The 23,195-nt window shown below is 54.9% G+C and overlaps 1 protein-coding gene across 1 annotated transcript in view; it reads right to left on the minus strand.

Moving 5' to 3' along the window:
* Positions 1–23,195, minus strand: part of CMIP (c-Maf inducing protein) — a 236,709-nt gene that overhangs the window by 77,568 nt on the left and 135,946 nt on the right. Inside the window, exons 2-3 of the mRNA XM_027119169.1 lie at positions 13,485–13,610; positions 2,223–2,273 (exon numbers count right to left, since the gene is read on the minus strand). Coding sequence (XP_026974970.1) covers positions 2,223–2,273; positions 13,485–13,610 — 177 coding nt within the window. The remainder of the gene's footprint in view (positions 1–2,222; positions 2,274–13,484; positions 13,611–23,195) is intronic.

Here is a 23,195-nt window from a genome sequence, read left to right on the forward strand (position 1 = left end):
CGGGCCTCTCACTGTTGTGGCCTCTCCCGTTGCGGAGCACAGGCTCCGGACGCGCAGGCTCAGTGGCCACGGCTCACGGGCCCAGCCGCTCCGCGTCATGTGGGATCTTCCCGGACCGGGGCACGAACCCGCGTCCCCTGCATCGGCAGGCGGACTCTCAACCACTGCGCCACCAGGGAAGCCCTCTTTTCTTTTTAAAAATTCAACTGATTAGATTTAACAACCATACACAAACCAAACACCACCAAAATTGAGTGCAGATATCCAGGTCTTTATGAGAACTGCTAGAAGTCCAGGGATCCCCAGTTCTGTACTTGCTCAATCAACTGTCTGAACCCCACATGCAATCCTTGACGTCTGAATGTGTACATTTCAAGCTTGTCACTCTTAAATCATCCTTCTGGCTGTCACTGATCTCCCGAAATCTGGCTTTCTATGCCCACCATCTTAGTCATCCCTTGTAGCTGCATAATATTCACACATTTCACAAGCACTGCCTTTTAGGTGTTCCCAGAGATTCCCGAAAATGGTTGAAGAAAATGTGGACCAGGGCAAGGAGGAAAGCAGAGCTCTGTGGTTTCCACTAAAGACCACCTCTTCCTTGACACTGATCTCGGCCACCTTTTCCAAGAGGCGTTTCCCCAAACTGTCAAGTAGGTGGTATGTCTCCAAGTACTTCCTGCCCCACCCTGACCTAAGAAAAAGCAAAGCAATCACTTACTGAGGACTCCCAAGGAAAACACGCATCAACGACAGAAGAGGGAAGCCTCTAAGTAACCACTGTCCGTGGCAGTGAAGCGGCCTTTCCTGCAGGGCCCCCACTGCCCCGTGCCTCTATTCCTCCCTCCCTCTAGACTGCTCCGGCATTTACCTCCCCGGTGGCCCCTGGCAGGTCCTGATGGATGTCCTGCCTGTCCCGGGACACACCTGGCGGCAGAGAGCCAGGCCTTAGGGACGATGTCCCTGCAGAAATCAAGCTCTCGGCAGCACCTGCAGACTCCAAGCAGGCACGTGCCACTTGCCTGCTTAGCTGTCACCCGGGGCCTTCTGCCTGCGTCCAGGAACGGCAAAAACCTGGGCCTGAACACTGCCCCAGGCCCTTACCAGCTATGGGAGTTGGGCTCCGGTCTGGCCTCGCCTTCCCTGTATAAAAACTGGGAGCAATGACAACAAGCCGCCTTACGAGGCTGCCGCAAGGGTGGAATAGGCGTGATGGGCCAGCCTCACGTTCCAGGCACACAGTAGGTGCTCAGTAAATGCCAGTCCTTTCCCTTTGCGGCCCCCACTTGGAGACTCCCGTTCAGCCTCTGAGATGGCCATGCTGGCACAAAGGAGAGGACCTGCAGCTGTCGGGGAAAGGAGGGGAGTGGCCCTCTTTGGGACCAGGAATGTAATTTTCCGGGGTTGTATTTCTGTCCTCCGCCCAGCTGTGACGAGAGCCCCTCCAGAGGCACGAGAAGAATTCGAAGTGTCCCTTTGGTCATCCCAACACGGCACATGGTCTCAAACCCTGTCCAGGGCCAGCTGCTCGTCCCCCACCACGCTCCAGATTACAGTAAAGGTGACAGCTCAGGACAGGCACCGGTCATCCTAGCCATACCCTGCTGGCTCTGCGAGCCCGTGGGCCTGTCACGCCTTGTTCTAAACTAAAAGGTCAGAAGGCAGGAGAGACAGGGGGGCAGGGTGCGAAGGTCCTGAGCCACGGAGCAGAACGCGGACTCTCCAGGGGGCTGGGAGGACCCTTCTCATAAATCTGGTCCCTGGGTCTTGAAGGTGACCAGTCGGGAGCTAATTCACTGTGTGTATTAGAAGGCCGGGGACCATGCTATGCAGAGCTAGAACTGGGAAATCAGGGCCAAAGGAAGTGAAGCCTCTGGAAATACGGTTGGGCTTCTGCACCTCTGATAAATTTACCTCTGCTGGCGCCTTCGGAAGTTCCTTTCAACCCATCACCTCGAGCCCCTCAGATGAGCCCCTGTCCTGAGATCAAGCAGGCACCACACGAATAAGGCTCCTGGGCAAAGTCAAGGGCCAGCCGGGCACGAGCACAGTGTCACCATCGCAAGGGGGAAAGGTATCAACCATCCAAGAGGGAGGTGGGGGGCTTCCACACAGTGGAGCAAAGCCCCTGGGCTGAGCCTCCTAGAAGGCAGGAGACCTCTGCCCTCACGTCTCTGGGTGGCAGACCAGCTCCTCCAACCAGCAAGCGAGTCAGGACTTACCTTCCACTGCAGAGAATGGAACCACTGGTCTCGCAGGTAGCTGTTGGCAGCCTGCAACGAGAAGAACAGGACAGCAAGGTCAAGTCGCCGGCTCGCAGCATTTCAGAGCATTTTCCAGGCCGGCATGAGAGCCCCAGCCGGCTCCGTCCTGCAGGCTCTGCCCCGTGGCCCTGCAGAGCCTTCCGAGGCAGGCACCAAGCTGAACCCCTTGTGTGTAAAACCAGACCGGAAGTGGTCACCTGGGGGACTTGTCTGAAATAGACACTGCTGCCACCGGGCGCTTATTCTGCTGGGTAGACACTGGTGCCTGGAAGAGCTTAAACTGTACACATATCTCAACTCATCCGGGATCAGAGAAGGGGCCAGGATGAGTGGGGAAGAGGCGTGTAGGGAGATGAGGATGATCATGTAGCTGCCTGGGTGCTCCCCAAGCCCTGCTCCAGGCACCGGGCCTTTGTTATCCACGTGATCTGTCATCAGCCCTCACGACAGCCCTACGAGGTGGGCGACACTGCGTCTATTTCACAAAGGGAAAAACTGAGACCCCGAGCTCTCACGTCCACTGACCGCACTTAAACCCAGAGCACGGCTTCCAAGCCTGCGGGTTTAACCACTGCACCTCCTGCCAACTGCAGAAAGCCGTGGTAGAGAGCACCCAGCCTTGACCTCGGGCAGAACTACATTTCAAAGCACCGCGCAGGGAGCCAGGCCTTCCCTGGTCCACTCCACACCCGTTCAGGGACCTCGGGCCGCTCAGCCTCACGCCGCTCTCACCCCCGGTTCCAGCAGATTTGCTGAGGGCAAAAGCAGTATTTACGGCACGTCTGACAGGCCCTAGACGGAGCACTAAGCCCCACGCGTGGACTGGCTCATCCAGTCCTCGTCAGTCAGTGCTGGGAAGCTGGCACTGTCAGCACCATTATCCCTATGGTACAGATGAGGAAACTGAGGCTCGGGAGGTTAAACTCTCCCACGGGCTCACAGGCAGTAGGTGTGGGGCAGGGCCTGAACCGGCGGTCTGACTCATGCTGAAACCACAGTGTGACGGCGTTTCAAGTTTGCTGCTGGCCACCCCCAAGGCAGAAATGCAGCGTCTGTTCCCTGCCTGACCCCGCAGCTCCCTGTTTCAAGTCGCCGTGACCCTGATGGGCAAGGGGCTCTGACAGGGCCGGAGCCTCGCCCCAAGCAGGAAGGCCCATCTTCTTTTCCTGAGCCACACAGGTGGACACGTGCACGCACGCACAGCGTGTGCAACTTGGGGTCACCCTCGTTCAAGGAGATCCAGGTCTTGCAGATGACCTCCCCCCACTCCCGCCAAATCATCGACGAAATGTCAGCAGCTCGCCCGGGGCAGAGTTTGGGCAAATCTCTGGGCCAGAACGAATGAACCAGTTCAGTGGCCTGTGCAGCCGGGAATCAGGCTCCCGTGAGCAAAGCTCGGAGACTCATTGCAAACCCTGAAGAGATCCACTCCTGCACCTGGAGGCAAGGTGAGTTTGTCTTTCTGCCCCGCGTGGGGAGCAGGCTGGGGGACACCCTCCATGTGATGCAGGAACATCTGCAGCAGCTGAGTCTCCAGCAGACCCGGGTTCAAGCCCCCATTCTGCCCTGGTGTGAGCTGGAGCAAGTTCCCTGATGATGCAGAGCCCGTGACACCTGACAGGGGCAGCAGAGGCTGAAGGGGAGTCCACCATGGGGAACAGAAGCCCCCCTCTGGAGGGTCCGTGCCTGGGTCACCTCCTGTCAGTGCTGACCTAGCTGTGCTCTCAGGACAATTCTTGTTCATTAGGGTGACAAAATACATCCCACACTCAGGAGTAGCGGTGCAGATACCAAATGATGAGATAATCCCTGTAAAACGCTTACTCAGCGCGGCGCCAGGCATGTGCAAACACTACCAACAGCAGGGAGCCGGCAGCAGCACGGCCAGCGCTGTGCTGATAAATGCGTCACAACAGGCTCTCCTGGATAAAAAGCCCCGGGCACAGTGTGCCTGGGGCCTTCCGTGAATGATGGCATTTGGCCGGTTCCACGCTACCAGGGGCCGTCCCTGGACCAGAGCTGAGAAGAGCTGACCCCGATCGGCTCTTGGGTGCTGGTACAAGCCGGTATGAGCTGGCTGCAGCATGCTTCTGGTCCGCAACCATCTGTCTGCTTTTTAACACACCGACATAGCCAGAGAGAGGGGAGGAGTGGCAGGTTGAATGAGGGGCCTCCGAAGACTGTCCATGTCCTAATACCCTGGGAATGCGTTACTTTAGGTGCAAAGGGACTTTGCAGATGTCATTAAGTGAAGAACCCCGAGACGGGGAGATGATTCTGGAATCTCTGGGTGAACCAATGTCATCACAAGGGTCTATAGAACAGACAGGCAGGGGGTCAGAGAGTCAGAGAGGGAAGTAGAGGTTGGAATGATGTGGCCATGAGCCCAGGGATGTAGGCGGCCTCTAGAAGCTGGAAATGGCAAGGAAATGGATTCTTCCCTAGAGTTTCAGAAGGAACCAGCCCTGTGCATACCTTGATCTTAGCCCAGTGGGACCTGTGTTGGATTCGGCCCTTCAGAATAGTCAGATAACAAATGTGTGTTGTTTTTGTGGTAAATTTGTGGTAACTTGCCACGGTAGCAGTAGGAAATGAATACAGGAGGCATGGCCAGGTTGGTTTAGTGCTGACGTGGATCACTGCATTGGTTCTGAGGGTCCACGGGGGGCCCAGACAGTACCCACAAGGTGTCACTGGCTGGACTGAAAGACCGAGAGAAGACACAAAGGAAGAGAGAGGAGACAGCAGAGGAGAGGGAAGTGGAGAAGGAGCGGGGGAAGGAGACCCATGTTCTCCCTCTTCTGCGCCCATTGGCCAACCCACCATGCTGCCCTGTCGACACGAGTGACCCGTGTGTGACCCCCGTGTGACCATCACTGTACCCCCAGGGCCTGGGGCATGAGGTACCCGAGAGAGACCTGCTGAAGGAATGAACAAATGAATGAACGAGAGGACTGTAAACTCCCTGAGGGCAGGGTCTCATTTCCAACTCCCTCACTCTGATTAGCGTGGCCAGTAGTACCATCAGGGCTGGTGGCACAAGAACGAATGAACACAAACAAACAATGCAAGAAACAGGAGGGCAATGGTAGTAAGTGGTGGATGCTGACTCCTTTCTCTGCCTCGGCAATCCAGTCCAACACAGACCAGTCTTCCCCACAACCAGGCCCAGCCCTTCCCATTCTGGGGCCTCTCCAGTGTGAGTCCCGGTTAAAGATCTTTTTTTTTTGTTTTTTTGGCCATGCCACGCGGCTTGTGGGATCTCAGTTCCCTGACCAGGGATTGAACCTGGGCCACGGCAGTGAAAGCCCAGAAGGCTAACCTAAGGGCTAGGCCAGCAGGGGACTAAAGATCTTTAAATGGGCCTCCTGGCCCCTCCCTTGGCCACGTGTGAGCCGGTGATCTGACTGGGCAATCAGAAGCTCCTGCTGGGACTCTGGGTCTCGAGCAAGTGATGTCAAGATGGGGGGTGGGGGGCTGACAATTCTTTATGAAGCAAGGGCTGTGTCTTCCTTTAAAGGTGGTTACTGGGCTGGGACACGGCTCCCACACCGGCCTCGGCTCTCCAGGATCCCGCCAGTCCTTCTAGTATATTTCCCTTCCCACTCGCGATAGCCTGAGTCCACCTCTGCTGCTTGCGTCTTGGAGTCCTGATGGGTCCCCACGGCCCCGCCGGATCCGTTTTTCCCTGCAGCTGTCTCTCCAGAAGGAGCCAGCCAGCTCCCAGAGACACAGCTTCTCCCAGTTACACTGTGAGCCCTCCTGGCACCGCCAGGTCCCAGGGCTCACACGCCAGATGGTTCTGGCCCTGCCCAGAGCTCATTCAGTGTGCCCAGCTCGCTGCTGAGCAGGGACAGCTCCAGAGATTTCCTCTCCTGCCCCGTGTCCGGTCCAGCCTTGTCCTGGTCTCACTTGGGTCTGTGTGCCCCGCCTTTCACAGCCGTCTCACTGTCTGGAGGGGAGGAGAATTTCTTCAGGGACATGAACCACCATCTCACCTGCCCTTTGTCATCTCCCCTCTCAGCCTAACCTTTCAGGCAGGACAACCTGCGTTTTCCAAGTCTTTGCTCATGTGGGAGAGTGCGTGCAAACTCCCATCTCACAGATGAGGAAATCGAGTCTCAGAGCAGGTGGAGGGCCCTGCGGCCCGCGCAGGAGTCCGACCCAGCCCTGCCCTGACCACACCATCGCCCCCATGCCCACCGTTCTTCGAGGGCGCTCGCCCACTTTTCTCTGCTTTTGAAACCCCTTGCCCTCCCCGAGGCCCTGGCCAGGTCCACCCTCCCTCCCCTGCTTCCCAGCTCTTAGAGCCCTTACCCTGCCCACGCCCCCTGCCGGTTATCTGTCCTGCCCACAGGATTAGGAAAGGAGGCAGGATCCAGTGGGATTAAGTGCTGCCTCCGCAGTGAGTCTGGTGTTAAAGAGTCCGCTGAGTGAATTAATTTCAGGCGAGGCAAAGCACAAGAAGCCTGCTGGGGAAGGGTGACGCCACCCAGCTTCCCGAGCCACCTTCCCTGGGAGGCAGAGACACCCAATGTCTCCCGTCCACCCGCGGGCTCATTCCTTCCAACTCCACTGGGAGGGGAGGCGGCCACGGTCCCCTCTTCCGCTGCAGGCTTGCTGCACTTTGGAGGAAGACAGAGGCCTTGGCCGTGTTCGTCCACTGTAACAAACGGCTCTTTGATTCAGAGGCTCAAAGGGATTTCAAGGATCACCCAGACCAGGGCTACTGGGTCTTTTGGGGGTGTATGGGAACCTGAAACCCTTTGAGAGCCTGACACAAGCTGTGGACTCGCACCCAAGTAACGTGCACATGTGTACAACCCCCCCCCCACCCCACACACAATTGTGCAAGCAGTTTCAGAACACACCACGGACCAAAGGGTAAGGACCCGACTCTGACCCAACCTTTTCCTCTCCAGCCTTGTTTCTGATGAGGAAACCAAGACCCAGACTTGCTGTGGTCTCATCGTGTCCTCCCCCAACGTCTCCAGCTCTCCTTCGGGCACGAGGTAGGAATGCACAGCCATGGGACTTGTGTCACTTCCGGTGGAAGCCTTGACGAGCCAGCGCACGACTGAGGAGGTCCCTTTCCCCTGCCCTGCTGACCAGAAAGACTGCAGATGGAGCGTGCTCCCAGCCGACCCATGACGGACATGCAGCAGGAGTGAGAAATAATCCTTTGCTGTTTGAAGCCACTTAGAATTCAGGGCTGCTTGTCACTGCAGCATAACCTAGCATAACCTGGCTTGCTTTGTTTCAGTCCGGCTTTCACACAGTGTGGACAACCCTTCACCCCCTCCCTCAATGCCTGCTGAACTGTTCACCTTTCGTGTCTCACCTGAAATGGCAATTCTCTGGAATGCCTGTCTGAGTGGTGCCTTCCCCCTCGCCACCCTTGACCACATCAGGTGATGACGCCTCACTGAACAGGTCACACTGTCCTGTGATCGCTTGTCTCGCTGTTTTTCTTCCTTTCCAGCCTGTGGGCCCTGTGAGGTCGGGGACCCTGTCTGACTTATTCAACACTGTGTCCGTAAAACTCAGATAAATGTTTGCTAAATGGAAGTTTGGCTAACTTGTTGAATGAATGAATGAATGAATGACTGGATGGATACATGGATAAATGGATAGGTGGATGGACAGATGGGTGAACGGACTGATGGATAAATGGATGGGTAGGTGAATAGATGGCTGGCTGGCTGAAGCATCGGTATACCCATTCTGTTCACTGAAGCACATTTCATGTGCAGTAAACTTCAAAAGAACTGTCCAGCCTCGATACCCTCTCTTCCCCATGTCATATTTGACGAGGGCTCTAGAAATAATCAAGGCAGTCTTTTCCTGAACACCTACTGTGCACCAGGCGTAGTGTTTAAGGATTTTACATGTAATATCGCTGATGCTCACGGCACCCAAGGAGACAGGTATTATGGGTCCGGTTTCCAGATAAATTGCCAGCCCAGAGAGGTTATCCTGCTGCCCAAGGTTACAAAGGTAGAGAGAGCATGGTAGAGCTGGGCTGGGCCTCCGGTTGGGCTGAGCCCACAGCCTGCTCTCTCTGCAGCTGGGCTCCCAGGAACTGGGCTGGGGAATCTGAAAGCGCCGTGCTGATGAACGGGAAGTCTCCAATCACCAGGAGGCCCCGCACCGCCAACAAGAGGGTAGGCCAGAAGTTTCCTCCAGAAGAGGGGAGGCAACCTGTGGTGTGGCCACCGCATCCTCACAGCTGCGTCCCCTCTCGATGACGGAACCAGAGAGGATGCGACATCCAGAGAGGATGGGATGCTCCTTCCTTTGGCTTGCTCCTTCCTTTGGCTTGTCTAGTTTCGAAGAAGGATAGGGGCTGCTGAGGGACGTCCGGAATCCCAGCACAGGCATCTCTAAGTGCCTTCCAGGGGAATGGAGAGCGCACTGGGCTGTGCCTGGCCTGGGGGACAGAGTGAGTTTCCGCAGAGTCACCACACTGACGTGTGAAGGGCTGAGCCTGGATGACCCGGCCCCACGGGACACAGGGCCCACCTCTGAGTCCTGAGGGTCACTCAGCGGAGGCCGGATCCAAGCCTGGGAAAGACCCCTGGAAGCAGGCAGGCCTGCTCGGGCAGGCGCCGACCTCTCCCAGTGATAAAGCTTTCGAATACCGAAAGGGCCTCGTTCCAGGCAAATTCTGCCTAATTTCCTCTTCGAAAGCTGCCAAGTTCTCCCTCATTGTTGTATTGTCTCGAGAGGTGAGATGAACAGTCAAGGGTGCACCGTGGGTGGGTGAGCGTTCCCAGGTTCGCCTTCCCCGGCCCAGCTTCTTAGGGAAAAAACAGCACGTGCTTTTCAGGCCGGAAAGGTCTTTCTCTCTGGCTTCCAGTAAGAAGGGCACCCGCCCTGTCCCTGCCCCTGCTGCCAGCGTTTGGGATCAACAGTTGCCTGGTCTCCTGAGGGGCTTTCGGGAATGTCAGGGAGAAGAGCGGGTCTTGGAAGCCGTTCCAGAAAGCAGCAGCAGCAGAAGCTCGTGGGAAAGGGGGGGCGGGCGGGCCCCCTTGCTCTTGTCCCGCCCAAAAGCTTGTTTTTCCGAACAGTGGCCTCTGTCCGCTTCTCATCAATGGGTGGAAACCCATCTGGGAGGCAGAACTCCCCGGAAGGTGACGTGCCGCCACCCAGTTCTTGAATCCCCGTTCGCTCCCCGACCCCGCAGGCGTGCAAGGAGCACCCCGCAGGATGCTTTCCCGGCACTGTTTACGTACTCGTGAGATACTCCTCACGGTGAAATGCCAGCCGAAAGGGCATTAAGGGAAGAAGGAAGATAAATAGGTCCTTTCTGCCCCCGGGGAGTCTAATAACATGGCATATTAGGGAGCTCACGATGAAATACCACAAAGCATCCAGAAACACACCGATTGGACCCAGGCTGGAAGAAGGCTGGCGCCTTTGCCTGGTGACTCGACCTGCTGGCGTGTTGCTCGGTGTCTCTGAGCAGAGTGGGGGAGGCGTGTCCGCCTGAGAGCGTTTCTTAACCTTCCTTGAACTCAGTTCCCAGGGGTCTGAGTGAGGTACCGAGTCAAATTCTCATAAAGCAGCTGTGTAAGGACGCTGTGGGTAGAGGGGCAGGGAGAGGGGAGGGAGAGAGGAGGAGAGCGTTCAGTCCAGACACACAGAGAGAAGGGCTCAGGTGGAGAGAGAGGCCTGGAGAAAGACACCAGAGGAAAAGAAACTACAAGAGAAGCAGAGAGAGAGGTATATCAAGAGACAGAGATGGGGAGGGGAGGGGAGAGATGGAGAAAGAGGTGTCAAAGAGAGTCAGAGGGAAACAGACGTATGTGGATACGGAGAACCTGAACGAGACAGAGAGACCGGGCACGCTAGGGCAAGGACCCCTGTGACCCCCAGACGTCACCCCTACATAGAGAACAGCTGTGCCACATGCAGCAGGATGGAACCCTACTCAGGGACGCAGGAATGCTGGAACCCTACGGACCCCCCCTGCATTCTCAGGCTATTTCCCATGGCGGGAGCGGTGCACGGAGCATGGGGTCAAAATGCAAAGTTCTGGGGTCACATCCTTTGTGTGATGACGGAAACGTTCTCCACCGGCACAACAGCGGCCACGGGCCACACGTGTGTCCTGAGCACTCGGAACACGGCTAGGGGACTGAGAAGCTGCCTTCGTGATTTATTAACTTGGATTTAAGTGCAAACAACCCCGTGTGGCCAGTGGCTGATGTAGGGACAGCACGGTTCACGGCATCTTCACCCTCTGCTGACCAGAAGCACCCAGGTGAAGTGTGGCTTTGACCCCCCCGAGCACACCTGGCTGCTTCTCGGTCCTCCCCCGCCCACCCCCCACTGGAGCAGGGAAGGCTGCTCTGTCACGCCACTGCTCTGGCTCCTGTCACGGGACTCGGGACCAAACCAAAGCAGAGGATCCTGCTGACCGTCCCAAGAGCATGGGAGGGACGCCCTGCCTGCCACCTCCGGGCACCACCCCGGGCCCCTACCCCGGGCTGCCCCATAACCATACGGACCTCCCAGCGTGGAGCCCATCTCCAAGATGACTCGAACCCGCTTACATAACAAGACGGCCACACGCCACCCATGAATCACAGGAGGGAGAGGAGGAGGGTGACGACAAGAAGGAAGGAAGGTAGAAGCGATGGAAATGACAGTGACGGAGAGACCGAGGTGGCAGGGGCAGGGCTGCACCCACCTGGGCCTCCCCGGGTGGGGGGCGGGGGACAGGCGGGCGGAGGCTGCGAGCGCTTCCCGCCCTGGGTCTGAGTCCCGCCCTGGGTCTGAGTCCCGCTCTGGCTCCCGCAGGTGCCTGGGCTGTGACAGCTGCGCCGTCCACTGGAGCAGGGACCCAGCGAGACAGGGGTGCGGAGCAGCCGCAGGCCCGCCCGCCCACTGTCAACACGTCAGAGCTCCCCCTGACGTGAGGCCACCGCGGGACACAGCCCCAGCTGGGCGAGTCATCACAGCCGGCCCATGGCCACCGCCAAGATTAAAGGGACATTCTGGCGCTGCCCGGTGACCTGCATCCTCCAAGCCGCACTGCCCCCTGTCCCCGGGGCGAGTGATGCTCAGGTCCTCCTTGGGGGTAGGCTGCCTCTTCAGCCCCCAAAGCAACGAGGCCACCCAGCTGCCTCTACCAGGGGAGCGACCATCACACCCAGGGAGCTGGGGGCTCGGGGCCCTCCCTCCTCCAGCTGGGCTATCTCAAGGTTTCCCTCCGTCCTGCCTGCCCGTGGCACTCATGGATCCAGCACCCTCTGCCCTGCAAACGGACTGATCCCTCTACTGGGCCACCACCTCTTAGGAGCTTTCGGTGACTCCCTACTGCCCCTCAGAATGACACTGTGGCTTCTCCACTCAGCTAACAAGACCTGTATGGTCTGGCTGCGACCCAACAACTCCGGACGCATGGGCAAGGCCCTGCATCCACCTCCCCCTCTTCTCCACGGCAGCGAAGGCCCCCTCCGCCACATTCATGCTTTATACCCCCTTTTCCCTCTGCCCGGAGGGTGTGGCCCCCCATCCTGGCCCATTCCTACTCATCCCTCTACACCCAGCTCTAATATCACCATCCTGGGGGGAGCCTTCTTTGGTACCCCTAGGCCCAGTGAGTCACTCCCTGCTCTGGGCTCCCAGTCCTTGGGGACAGGACTCTATTTCAGCTGCTACCTCTGTAGTCATTTGTTTATGGCTCTGTCTCCCCGGGGGGGGGCCCAGGAGCTCTTCAAAGATGGGGCTGAGGGGCTGACTCACCTCCCCACCCCCAGCCCTAGCACATGGGACGGCAGGCTCAGTGCTCCGTGATTCAAACTGTAGAGAGTGAGAGATTTAAGAAGAAAACAGACAGGCAGGTGTGGCTCTGGTGTCTTCCAAGAGACATCAGTGAATGACGGGGTTTTCCTAAAGGATGCTTAGCTGTTACACACAGCTTCTGGGGCTCGGCATTCCTCAGAGGCCAAACTGTGTGCCTCTTGGCTCCAATGTTGTAAAACAATCCAGTGGCCCCGTTTCAAACAAGTTTTAGGGGGCATCTCTTTGGGCTCAAAGCAGGTCTCCCCGGACTGACAGAGTTAGAAAACGTTCCTAGAAGAAAGCCCAAGGCAGACCATCCTCCCAATGATGAGAGAGTACATTCTCTCGGGACAAGGAGTCTCTGACTTGGGGTCCCTGTTGGAAAGTGGGGTGGCACTCCCTGAAATGATACAGAACATGTCACATGCATGTACTGCAGCAGCCGTGCTATTATTTCTGCCGCAATTCCTTTCTTGGTGGACCCACTTCTCCCCTCCCATGAGGTCCTGGTAGGGCTATCAGAGTACACAGCTGCCACTGTAAAGGTGGGCATGTAACCCAGGACAGGGCATCCCCTGGGGTGAATCGGACAATAGAACGGCCAATCAGAATCTTCCATGAGATTTTATAGAAAGATACTGAAAGGAAAATGCGTTCTCACGTTTTTTAAGAATTACAAGCTCCAAGAATGTAGTTTGAGGCTGCCAGAAGTCCATCTTTCCCACCACATGGAGAGCCTCTGCCCGATAATGAACCGGCACACAGAAGCAAAGCCAGGAGATAGAGAGAGACTGAATATTAATGATAGCATTTGACTCCTGGGTCCAGCTATGCCTGAAGTCCTCTCTTAGACTTCCACTTACTTTAATACACTTACAGCATCCAATTCTCTTTTTGCTTCAGGTCATTTGAATAATGTTTGCATCATATCCAACCAACAGTCTCGATCAATACACACAAAATGCACCCTTTTCCAAGGAGGTGGCTCATATTTCCATCAGAATCTCAAAAGACTGAGATCAATGAGAAGTAAGAAACCTCCTCACTCGAAGTACAGCAAAAGGTAGCATCTGTTGCTTACGTGCTTTCTACAGCCTTTTAAAGCCTGTGCCTGTGTGCCTCAGTTTCCTCATCTGTAAAATGGAGATCAGAAAACCCATTTTTTGGCTTTGTTAAGAGCAATAAAAACACAACACGGAAAGCTCCTAGATGGTGGCAGGTGTGCAGCAGGAGCTCCATCTGCACGCACTCCTCCGTCTCCCACAGTAAGCCCCAATTTACACCTTTCTTGTACTTGGAGGAAAAAAACATCCCAAGTTAAACAACCTTTCCTCTTAATAGTTGGCTGTCTCCCTCCAAGGGATAAGAGGAGGGCAAGTGAGTGGGGATACGGAGCAGAAACTGCTTGTTCATGTTTATTTATCCTACCTGCAGTAGGACAGTTCCCCCAGGAATTGTAAGCTGTAAACAGTACTTCGGGGCATTCTCCCAGGACAGCAGCTGAACATCTTCTATGGCGCTGTAGGAGACTGAGTTTTCCATGTACCCAGTTGGCTGCAACAAAAAAAGAAAAAGCGAAGACACACATTGGTTACAAGATCAGGCACGATATCTGCACTGGAAAACGTTCTCACTCTAGCAACAAGCAGACCGAGCTGGTACAGTCACTTGGCAACTCTGGGGACCAAAGGACTCCATCTTTCCCAGCTGGCAGCATCCAGCTGGAGGGGAGGGGGGCCATGGTGGACACCCGCCCATGTGTTGGGACGTGCAGAGTTGGGACCAGACTGGGGGCCCTTTGAGGGCAAGGCCTGTGCATTGCTCCTCTGGGCTTCTGCGGGGCCCAGCACAGCCGGAGCCTGGACCCCTCCATCCCTCACCATGTCCAAGGCACCACCCTCTCCTGCCCAGAAAGTAGTCACAGCCCACCCCCACCCCCCACTGGACTCCTTGCCTCATCTCCCCCTACAGATATGCGTCCTCCACTCGGCACTCGGGGCCGTGTTCCAAGTCGGCAAACTCGATCCCTCTGCCCCCCTGCTCAGCAGCCTTCAGTGGCTCCCAGTGGCCCAACCACATATGCCACGCTCCCATCCACCACCGACGGGGCCCTGCAGGAATGGTCTCGCACCCTCCTCCGGCCCCACCCCCTTCGTCTCTCTCCCTTTCCGAGCACCCACACACAGACACAGGCCTGCTGACAGCACGGCAAACTCAGGCTGCTCTTTGGTCCCCAAAAGGCTGTGGTCCCCCCGACCCACCCCTGGCAACTCCTCTTCTCCTCTCCAGACCCCATAACCCACCTGGTCACATCCCTCCCTGTGCCCTACGTGCTTACCATGACCGCTTTGTTGGGTTTTTTTTTTTTTTTTTGATGTGGACTATTTTTAAAGTCTTTATTGAATTTGTTACAATATTGCTTCGGTTTTATGTTTTGGTTTTCTGGCCGCGAGGCGAGGCAAGTGGGATCTTAGCTCCCCGATCGAGGATCGAACTCAAGCCCCCTGCAGTGGAAGCACGGAGCCTTAACCACTGGACCACCAGGGAAGTCTCGACCATACCCGTTTTAATTACTGTGGACCTATGTGTTATCTGTTTGCTGTCTGCCTCCTTAGCCAGGCTGCAGCTCCGTGAGGTCAGGCCAGTGTGTGTCTTGGTCCCTGCTCTCTCTCCCCAGTGCCTGGTACGTGGCAAGGGCTCCATCATTTGTGCTGAAAGGGACAATGATAAGGGCTATCATCGGTCAATGCTGGGGTAAGGGTGGGGCAAGAGAAATTCACAGCCACTCACGGCTGAGTGAGTTCCGCTGTCACGGGGAGAAGGTGCTAGGCACCAGGGGGATGCGCTGGCCACCGGGAACCAGCAGTGTCCTTGTCACTCTGGCCCCAGGAAGCCAGACTTCAGCAGAATCAGAGGTGAGTGCAACACAGCTGAGAAGAGTAACAGCTAACATCTCCTACGCTCTGACAAAGGCCGAGCACTCCCCAAGCGCATGGCAAGTGCTATCTCCTTTAATCCTCACAAGAGCCATCCCCACTGCACAGATGAGGAAGCTGACACTCAGCAGGTCATGTGACTTGCCCAAAGTCACCCAGCCGGGAAGGGGCGTGGCCAAGCTTGAACTCAGCTGCTGACTCAGGGATCTCTGCCCGGACCACTAAGCTGTGATACAAGCGATTTAAAATCGGTGGCCCAACAAGTGAATGTTACCCCGAGGATTGAGGACCTCCACGAGGTGTTTTATTTTCAATTTCTGTCTGCCAAAGCTGAGGTACGGTGGTCGTGGCGGCGGAGGAGAAAAGGCTGAGGGCTTAGGCTGCCTCAAGTCTCCCTGGTACGATCAGTTACCACGCTCAGGAAGTAAGAGTAACTTGACCCATCGATTTGTTCATTCATTCATTCACTCGTTCATTCATTTGACAGATATTTATTGAGCACCGGTTACGTTCCAGGCCCCGTGCTGGCTGCTGGGGATACAGCAGTGAACAAGACAGAAGCGCAGCGGGGCTAAGAGACAGCAAACGGACAAAATACCCAAATAAGTAAACGACTGGAGAGTGGCCAAGTGCGGCACCAAAAGTCAAGATAGGGTGTGGTGACGGGTGGCAGAGAGCTGGAGCGCCGTGGAAGGACGGAGGGGAAGCGCGTCGCGGGCCCATGGCCTGTGCAAAGGCCCAGGGGTGGGAACAAGCTGGGAGTGCTCAGGGAGGAGCAAAGGCCAAAGGGAGGGAGGGCGGGTAAGAACGGTCTTGAAGAGATGGGCAGGCCATCCCTGGAGGGACTGGAAGGCCCAGTGGGATTCCGGGGATTGTTGCCCATGGGGTGGGCGTAGCATCACTGGGACTGCTGCATGGAGACAGTTGGCGGAAGCAGGGAACCCGCATGGGTCCAGATGAGCCATGAGGCTGCTGACACCCAGGCAGGGCGGGGATGAGGCAGCCAAGTCCATCTAGCCCTTCTCACCAGTGCATGGGCCACCCCTCGGCACCAACCCAGGCAGCCTCTGTGTCCAACCAAGATGGCTTATCAGTGTATCCCAAAGGCAGACACGTGGGCTCCCCTTGGCCCTTCTGCCCTGTTCCACATCCCCTGCGCTGGCACGTTCTCAGTATTCTGCAGTACATGACTCAGCCTCAACAGCACGTCTTGTCCTGAGAATACCAGCGGCACCAGGGGCCCGGCGGATGGGTGACTACGCTTGCGCTTCTTGCTGACTGTCTCCCCTGCTGGTGTGTCAGCACCACGAGGGCGAGGATTTTTACCTGCTCCGTTTCTTGTGCCTAATCCGCGCCTGACATTTAGGAGGTGACTGGTATTTCCTTAACAAATGAAGGAATATTTTCCTAAATAAAAAAATGTCCATCCATGTTATTACTTACAATCACACGCATAACATACTTGGGAAGAGGCTTTGGTTACTAGTTTCAAATATTAAATTAAAAATAAATTAATAAATTTTAAAAACCCTCCTTTGGGAAGCAATGGCACCTGGGTGCCCGGATGTGCTGAAGAGCTCTCCTTGGCCCACGGCCATCTCTCTCCCTTTTCTAGGTCTGGCTGGGTCCCAAACCCCAGGCCACTGACCTCTTGATGCACAGAGAAGCCAGAGAACACGTACTAGGACGCAGCCACTAGGGCATCTAGAAAATCTCTGGATCACACCAAACGACAGACATACAGAAACCCATTCCCAAAATCCCACAACGGTATAGAGCGTGACCACAATGGGGTGGATTTGATTATCCAAACTGAGCAAATGGCCAGCCTCGTTCCTTTAGAATTGCACCTTGGGCACATGAGCAGAAAGCCTGGAGGCTTCTATTTCCCACCACAGTCTCCTGGAGACGAAGACACAGCAAGGCCCTGTGCCGCCCAGTGCCCACCAAGCCCGTGGGAACACTTTCCAGATGACCACGGCATGTGGGATGTAACATGATGGAGGGCCAGCTAACCACCTGTGCTGGCCTTTTTCTTGACCCCGCTGTAGCTGTCTCAAGGTGGCCTTGACTAAAAGTTTCAGCACGGGCATTTTGGGGAAACGGGTATAAATAAATACATACTGTTTTTGAAAAGCAGATGCATTGCTGTTTGAAGCAGTATTGGCTAAAAGCAAAATTTGGAGAATCAATGAGACCTGTGTTTGAGCCACTTACTGTGTGTCTTTACGTAAGTTACTGCACCTCTCTGAGCCCATTTCCTCCAATGGTAAAATGAGAATTTAAGAGAGTATTAGGAGCCTTAAAGGGAATCCAATTTGTTAAGGGCTTAGCACAGCATCTGGAATATACTGAAAAACTCAATAATATGAACAATTGTGAGAAACACTAATGTTTCTTATTCTGGGATCTTCCTCCTCTAAAGCCATAATTCTAGTCTAACCATGAGAAAAACAGCAAACAGACAAACCCCAGTTGAGGGACAGTCCTCAAAATACCTGACCTGTACTCATCAGAAACAAGGAAAGTCTGAGCATCTGTCCCCGCCAAGTCTACGGAGACATGATGACTAAATGTACTGTGAGCCCATGTGAGATCCTGGGACAGAAAAAGGACATTAGGGAAAAACTAAGGAAATCAAATATAGTGTGGACTTCAATAAGAGCATATCAATACGGGTTCATTCGCTGTGACAAATGTCTCATGCTATTGTAAGATATTAACCATTGGGGAAAGGGGATGTGGGGTATATGGGAACTCTCTGTACTGTCTTTGCAACTTTTCTTTGCATTTCAAACTGTTCTGACATAAAATGCTTATTAAGAAAAATTAACTGCTGCTGCTACCCCTATTGTTGATCCTATTATCATCATCATGGACAGAGCCTGGAGGGGGTGCCCCCAAGGCTTGCAAGGGTAACGGGGCAGATCAGGATTGGAAGCCCCCCCCACCTCCCACGCTGCTCTTTGGATGCAGGTGTGAGCTAATGCTGACCAAGGACCTCCTTCATCCTGGGTACTTTCACACTGTTGGGATGATTTTACAGATAACTGATAATTCCCTGGTAATCTGAACATGACGATCAGAGCTACATCGGAGGAGATTCCTGCATGGGTTAAAGGCTGAGTTAGATAAAAAGGAAAAATTAAATTCTCTACTTGAGGGAAGCTAGGAAATCCAGCTCTAAGAGGTGCATTTAAGAGAACATTAAGCAGATTAAAAGTTATTTCTACATGTACAAGCAGTGCAAGAGGTACTGTATGATTCCGTTTGTATGACATCCTGGAATTAGCAAGAACTACAGGGGCTGAAATCAGACCAGCGGTTGCCAGCAGATGGGGGAGGGGACTGGTTACCAAGGGGCCTGGGGGAGGGGCGTGGAGGATCTTTTTGGGGTGATGGAAATATTCTGTCCCGACTGTGGTGGTGGTTACTTGACTGTACACATTTGTCAAAATCCACAGATCTGCACACTAAAAGGGTGAATTTTACTGAATGTAAATTACAACTCAAACCTAAGAAAGGCAATGCGTGAATGTTCAAGATGAGTTGGAAGACGATAAATAGAATGAAATCTTTCAGATAAAATCATTATCAAGGCCTCTCATAAGCGCTTTGGTATACTGCCTTCCTGATTTTTTTTTTTTTTTTGCGGTGCGCGGGCCTCTCACTGTCGTGGCCTCTCCCATTGCGGAGCACAGGCTCCGGACGCGCAGGTTCAGTGGCCATGGCTCACAGGCCCAGCCGCTCCGCGGCATGTGGGATCCTCCTGGACCGGGGCACGAACCCGTGTCCCCTGCATCGGCAGGCAGACTCTCAACCACTGCGCCACCAGGGAAGCCCCTGATTATTTTTTATACGTGACTTTTTTTTACAGGTACACATAATTCTGTAACTTGCCTTTTTTCACATGTTACAGCATATGCCCATTCCACATTCTGAACCCATTCGAAACATGCCCATCCCATCTTCAGAACAACCATTTTAGTGCCTATTAAGTATTTGACCCCCGTTTGTCTCATCACCACTCCCACCCCCTCCCCTAGACACTGCGGTGGTTTCACTTTATGCTACTATAAACAACTCCACAATGAACATCCTTGTGAAACATGTTTTTCTACCCCATGTTTAGGATTATTTCCTTAGGCCGGATTCCCAGAAATGGAATTACTGGGACAAAGGGTAAGAGCATATTTTAGGTTGTTGCCAAATTGCTCTCATTAAAGAGAAATTAAAGAGATCTGGGGAGTCCTGGCTAAGCCTGGGGGGCTTTACCCTGGGCCACCAGGTTGGCTGTGTCCTGCTGGACGCTTCTCTGACCCGTGTGAGTTCTGAGCAACCGCCTGCTCGATGAGGGCCTGCAATGTAACTGCACGGCATGGGTGCTGGTGTCTCAGAAGTTTGCAAGCAGGGTCTTTTTGCAAGGGGGAATCCTTCTGCAGGGGGGGGTTCCTTCTGCAGGGGGGGGGGGTCCCTCTGCAGGAGGGTCCTTCTGCAAGCCAGGTCCTGGCTCTTGCTTTCCCATGGGAGTCGGGGAACAGGTCGGGGATGCCTTTGCCCTTTTGCTCTCAGGGACTGATGAGGGGCCAGGGTGGGCCCTGGTGTTGCCAGACAGGGAAGAGGACATTGCCTCCCTGCTTCTGTTTCTGAGAGGAGCTTTTTCCCTGTCCACACAACACCTGGATCTGGACTAGAGACAGCAGGGCTTGAAGGGAACTCATCAGGGCCCCCAGTGACCCCCAAAGGCCTTCAGGGTTGACGTTCCAAACTCTGTACCTTCTCCACTTTCCATGTGGCAGAGATGGCAGGGAGTGGGGTGACCAAAGGCCCCCTGAAAACAGCCCCTGACCTCAGCCCCTAATGCTGGCAGGATGCCACCAGGCTTCACCTCCCCCTGCCTTTCTGGGGAGCCAGCTCCCTCCCGCCCAGACATGCCTGCTTGTTTCCATGGGGATTTCTCTAAAAGCGAGTATGAATCATGAGTCTGAAGGCCCCCAAGAGGAGGCTCTGGGCTGATTCAAGACACAAGTCGGGAAAGCTCCCGGCACCGTTCCTGGGGAGGGGGAGGAGGAGGGGGAGGGGATGAGGGGAAGGGGAGGGGAGGATGGGGAGTATGGGGAGGATGGGGAGTATGGGGAGGAGGGGGAGGAGGGGGAGGAGGGGAGGGGGACGGGAGGAGGGGAGGAGGGGAGGGGGAGGAGGGGAAGGGGGAAGAGGGGAAGGGGGAGGAGGGGAAGGGGGAGGAGGGGGAGGGGTAGAGGGGGAGGAGGGGGAGGAGGGGAACTCTTGCCCGGCTGGGGGGCCAGGCTGGGAACAGCAGGCTGTCTGGGGGGTGGCCGCCCAGGCAGTCGGGCCACGCTGGGGCCTGGGGACGATCTCTTCTCTCCATTTGTGGACATCACCTGAGTCATGCAGGGGACCCACACCGCACAGCCTGACTCTATATGGTACCACCCTTCCGCCATGAGGAAGGATTTGCCCCCAGCCCCACACACAAACCCCTGCCTCAAAGGAGAGAGATCAAATCAGAGGGCAGGGGAGCCCCCTCCGGCCCTGCCTTGGATGGCCAACAACACCAGCGGCAGTAATAATAATGGTGACGCCATTACCTCTTGGATCAGGGGAGTGGGCTTCAGTCCTCATCTCCCCCTGCTGCTCTTTTAAAGACTGTGGTAGAATTCATACGACATAAAATTAAACACTAACCATTTTAAAATGTACGATTCAGTGGCATTCAGCGCATTCACAGTGCTGTACAACCTCCAGCGCAGTTTAGCGCTGAGACACTTGCATCGTCCCAAAGGAAAGCCCGCACCCACCAAGCAGTCGCTCTCTGCCCCCCACCCTCCGTCCATGGCGACCACTGGTCTGCTGTCTGTCTCTGTGGATTTGCCTGTTCTGGCCATTTCACATCAGTGGAACCATACAGTATGTGTTGCTTTCTACTTGGCTCCTTTCACCTAAATGTTTTTGAGGTTCACCCACATTGTAGCATGTATCACCACGCTGTTCCTTTTTTATGGCTGAATAATATTCCATTGAACGGAGAGGCCACATTTGGTTTACCCACTCATCAGCCGATGGACATTTGGGTTGTTTCCGTCTTGGTTTTTGTGAACAGCCTGTTGGATTTTTTCTTCAGTGACACGGCAGGACACACGCTCTGCAAACACCACCCACATGACTCCCCCCACCGCCCACACACACACACACACGTAGAAAGGCACGGGTGTCCCTGGGTAACATTTATCAAGCTGTTACCATGTGGCCAGCTCCATGCTGAAGGCTTTATATGCTATATTATCTCATTTAACTGTACAACAACACTGGGGTCAGGGGGCTGTATTTATCTCTATTTATCCACACGCTACAGAAGAAGAAATGGAAGCACAAATTGGCGATGACATGTCACTAGTCCCTGCTTTTAAGAAACAGACCATGGATTCAATCTCACATCCCCCCAGATGGTGACCTCCATCTCTATGCTCTGCCCAACTCCTCCGGCCAGATCCAGACTCCAGTATGTGTACCTGAACGCACGGTGTGCAGAAAGGAACCAGCACAGCGCGGGGCTCAGAATCTCCCTTCCCGCTGCCACCCACCCAGCCCCTACAGCCGCCAGCGGCTCAACTCGGCCTTGAGGGCAGACACACACACACTCTCACTTGGGAAAGGCACGTCAAAATAGTTTGATGTTCTTTTTAATCCCACAAAGAGAAAGTTGTATAGCAAAAGCAAAGCAGCAGGTTAACAATTTGGACCAGTTTGGACCCCAGTCCCGGAGCAAAGCTCCTTGAATGCCTCTCACACTCCCTTCTCCCCTTGTTTCTATAAACCAAAGATACTGAGCATAACTTAGCCTTTTGCTGTCCCGGAGCTACTGTTATTACTACCACCCACCATCCACTGGTGAGTGGTGCTACAGCCCAGCAAAGCTCTTGGTGCCATGAAGGGGGCAGAGAGCTGCCTGCTGCGACATCTACTGGCCTCAGAGTGTGAGAGAGCGTGTCTGACCTGAACAGTCTCCAATCACTCTCTTGATGCCAAACGGCGACTTCCTATCGTCCCCACACCCGACCCTCAAAAGGTTTCTGCTCTACTGTTGTTGGCTGTGAAACCAGACAGCCAAGCCTGTTACAATTACATGTAAAGTAAAAGTAACTGGGCTTTGAGCAGGAAAATCTCTTACGAGAAAAAAAACATCTTTCTTACGTTTTAGGGTGTTTTGTTTGATCTTCTTTCCTTGGTGGTGATTATTCTAAGTTCTTCATAAATAACCCTGGATCGGCACTGCCCAACAGAACCGTCTAGGATAATGGAAATGCGCTGTAACAGCGCTGTCCACTGCACTAAACACCCGTGGGCTCCTGAGAACCTGACAGGTGGCCAGTGCAACAGTCACCTCGGGACCGAATTCACATAGCCACTCAACACGTGGAACCCGTTCCGTGTGCAACCTAATGCCAGGGCTGGGCACGTGGCAGTGAAGAGAAGGGACATGGCCCTACAGTCAGGGAGGAAACAGATGACCCAGGAAAACCAGGGGGATCAGATGACCGGGAATCTGTGTCGCTGGGCACGGCACTTTTCATCTGTGCCCCTGGGCATCTCTGTCAGCCGAGCAACTGATCAAGGATGTCTGGAACGGAGCCTGGATGGAGGGACAGGCCCAGCAGAGCATCCCTCCCCTACCCCAGTGTGTCAGGACCTCTCAGGCTGGGAGCACCCCTGCTGGTTCCCCTCACCCACCCACCTCCATCAGCCCCCTAGAAGCCACAGCCCTCCCGGGAGGCAGGTATGACCACCACCCCTGTGACAGACCAGAAATGGAGGTTCTGAGCAGGTGCGAGCCTGGCCCAGCCATACACAGCAACTCAGGACAGACCAGAAGAGATCCGAGGCCGTCACACTTCACGCCCCAACCTTTGTCTCCAACAGGCGGGTGAGTTAAAAATGGGGGCGGGGGAATCCTGTCACAGTGAGAGACCATCACACCATCCTCCAACAGAACTGGTGACCCCGCAGGTTCCCCCTGGGTGGGAGAGGACTGGAAAGGGGTTAGGAGGGAGCTGAAGGAGGCCTGGCACCGTCCTAGGTCTTGCCTCCGGGTGGGAGCGACACAGCATGTTCATGCTGTTAAAATGCATCAGGCAGGACACGGCATGGGCACTTTTCTGTGTGTGTGTGTGTGTGCTCTACTTCA

Source organism: Aethalodelphis obliquidens, unplaced genomic scaffold (genome assembly GCF_003676395.1).
Source record: "Aethalodelphis obliquidens isolate GAN/ISIS:26980383/991018 unplaced genomic scaffold, ASM367639v1 scaffold20, whole genome shotgun sequence".
Taxonomy (NCBI): domain Eukaryota; kingdom Metazoa; phylum Chordata; class Mammalia; order Artiodactyla; family Delphinidae; genus Aethalodelphis; species Aethalodelphis obliquidens.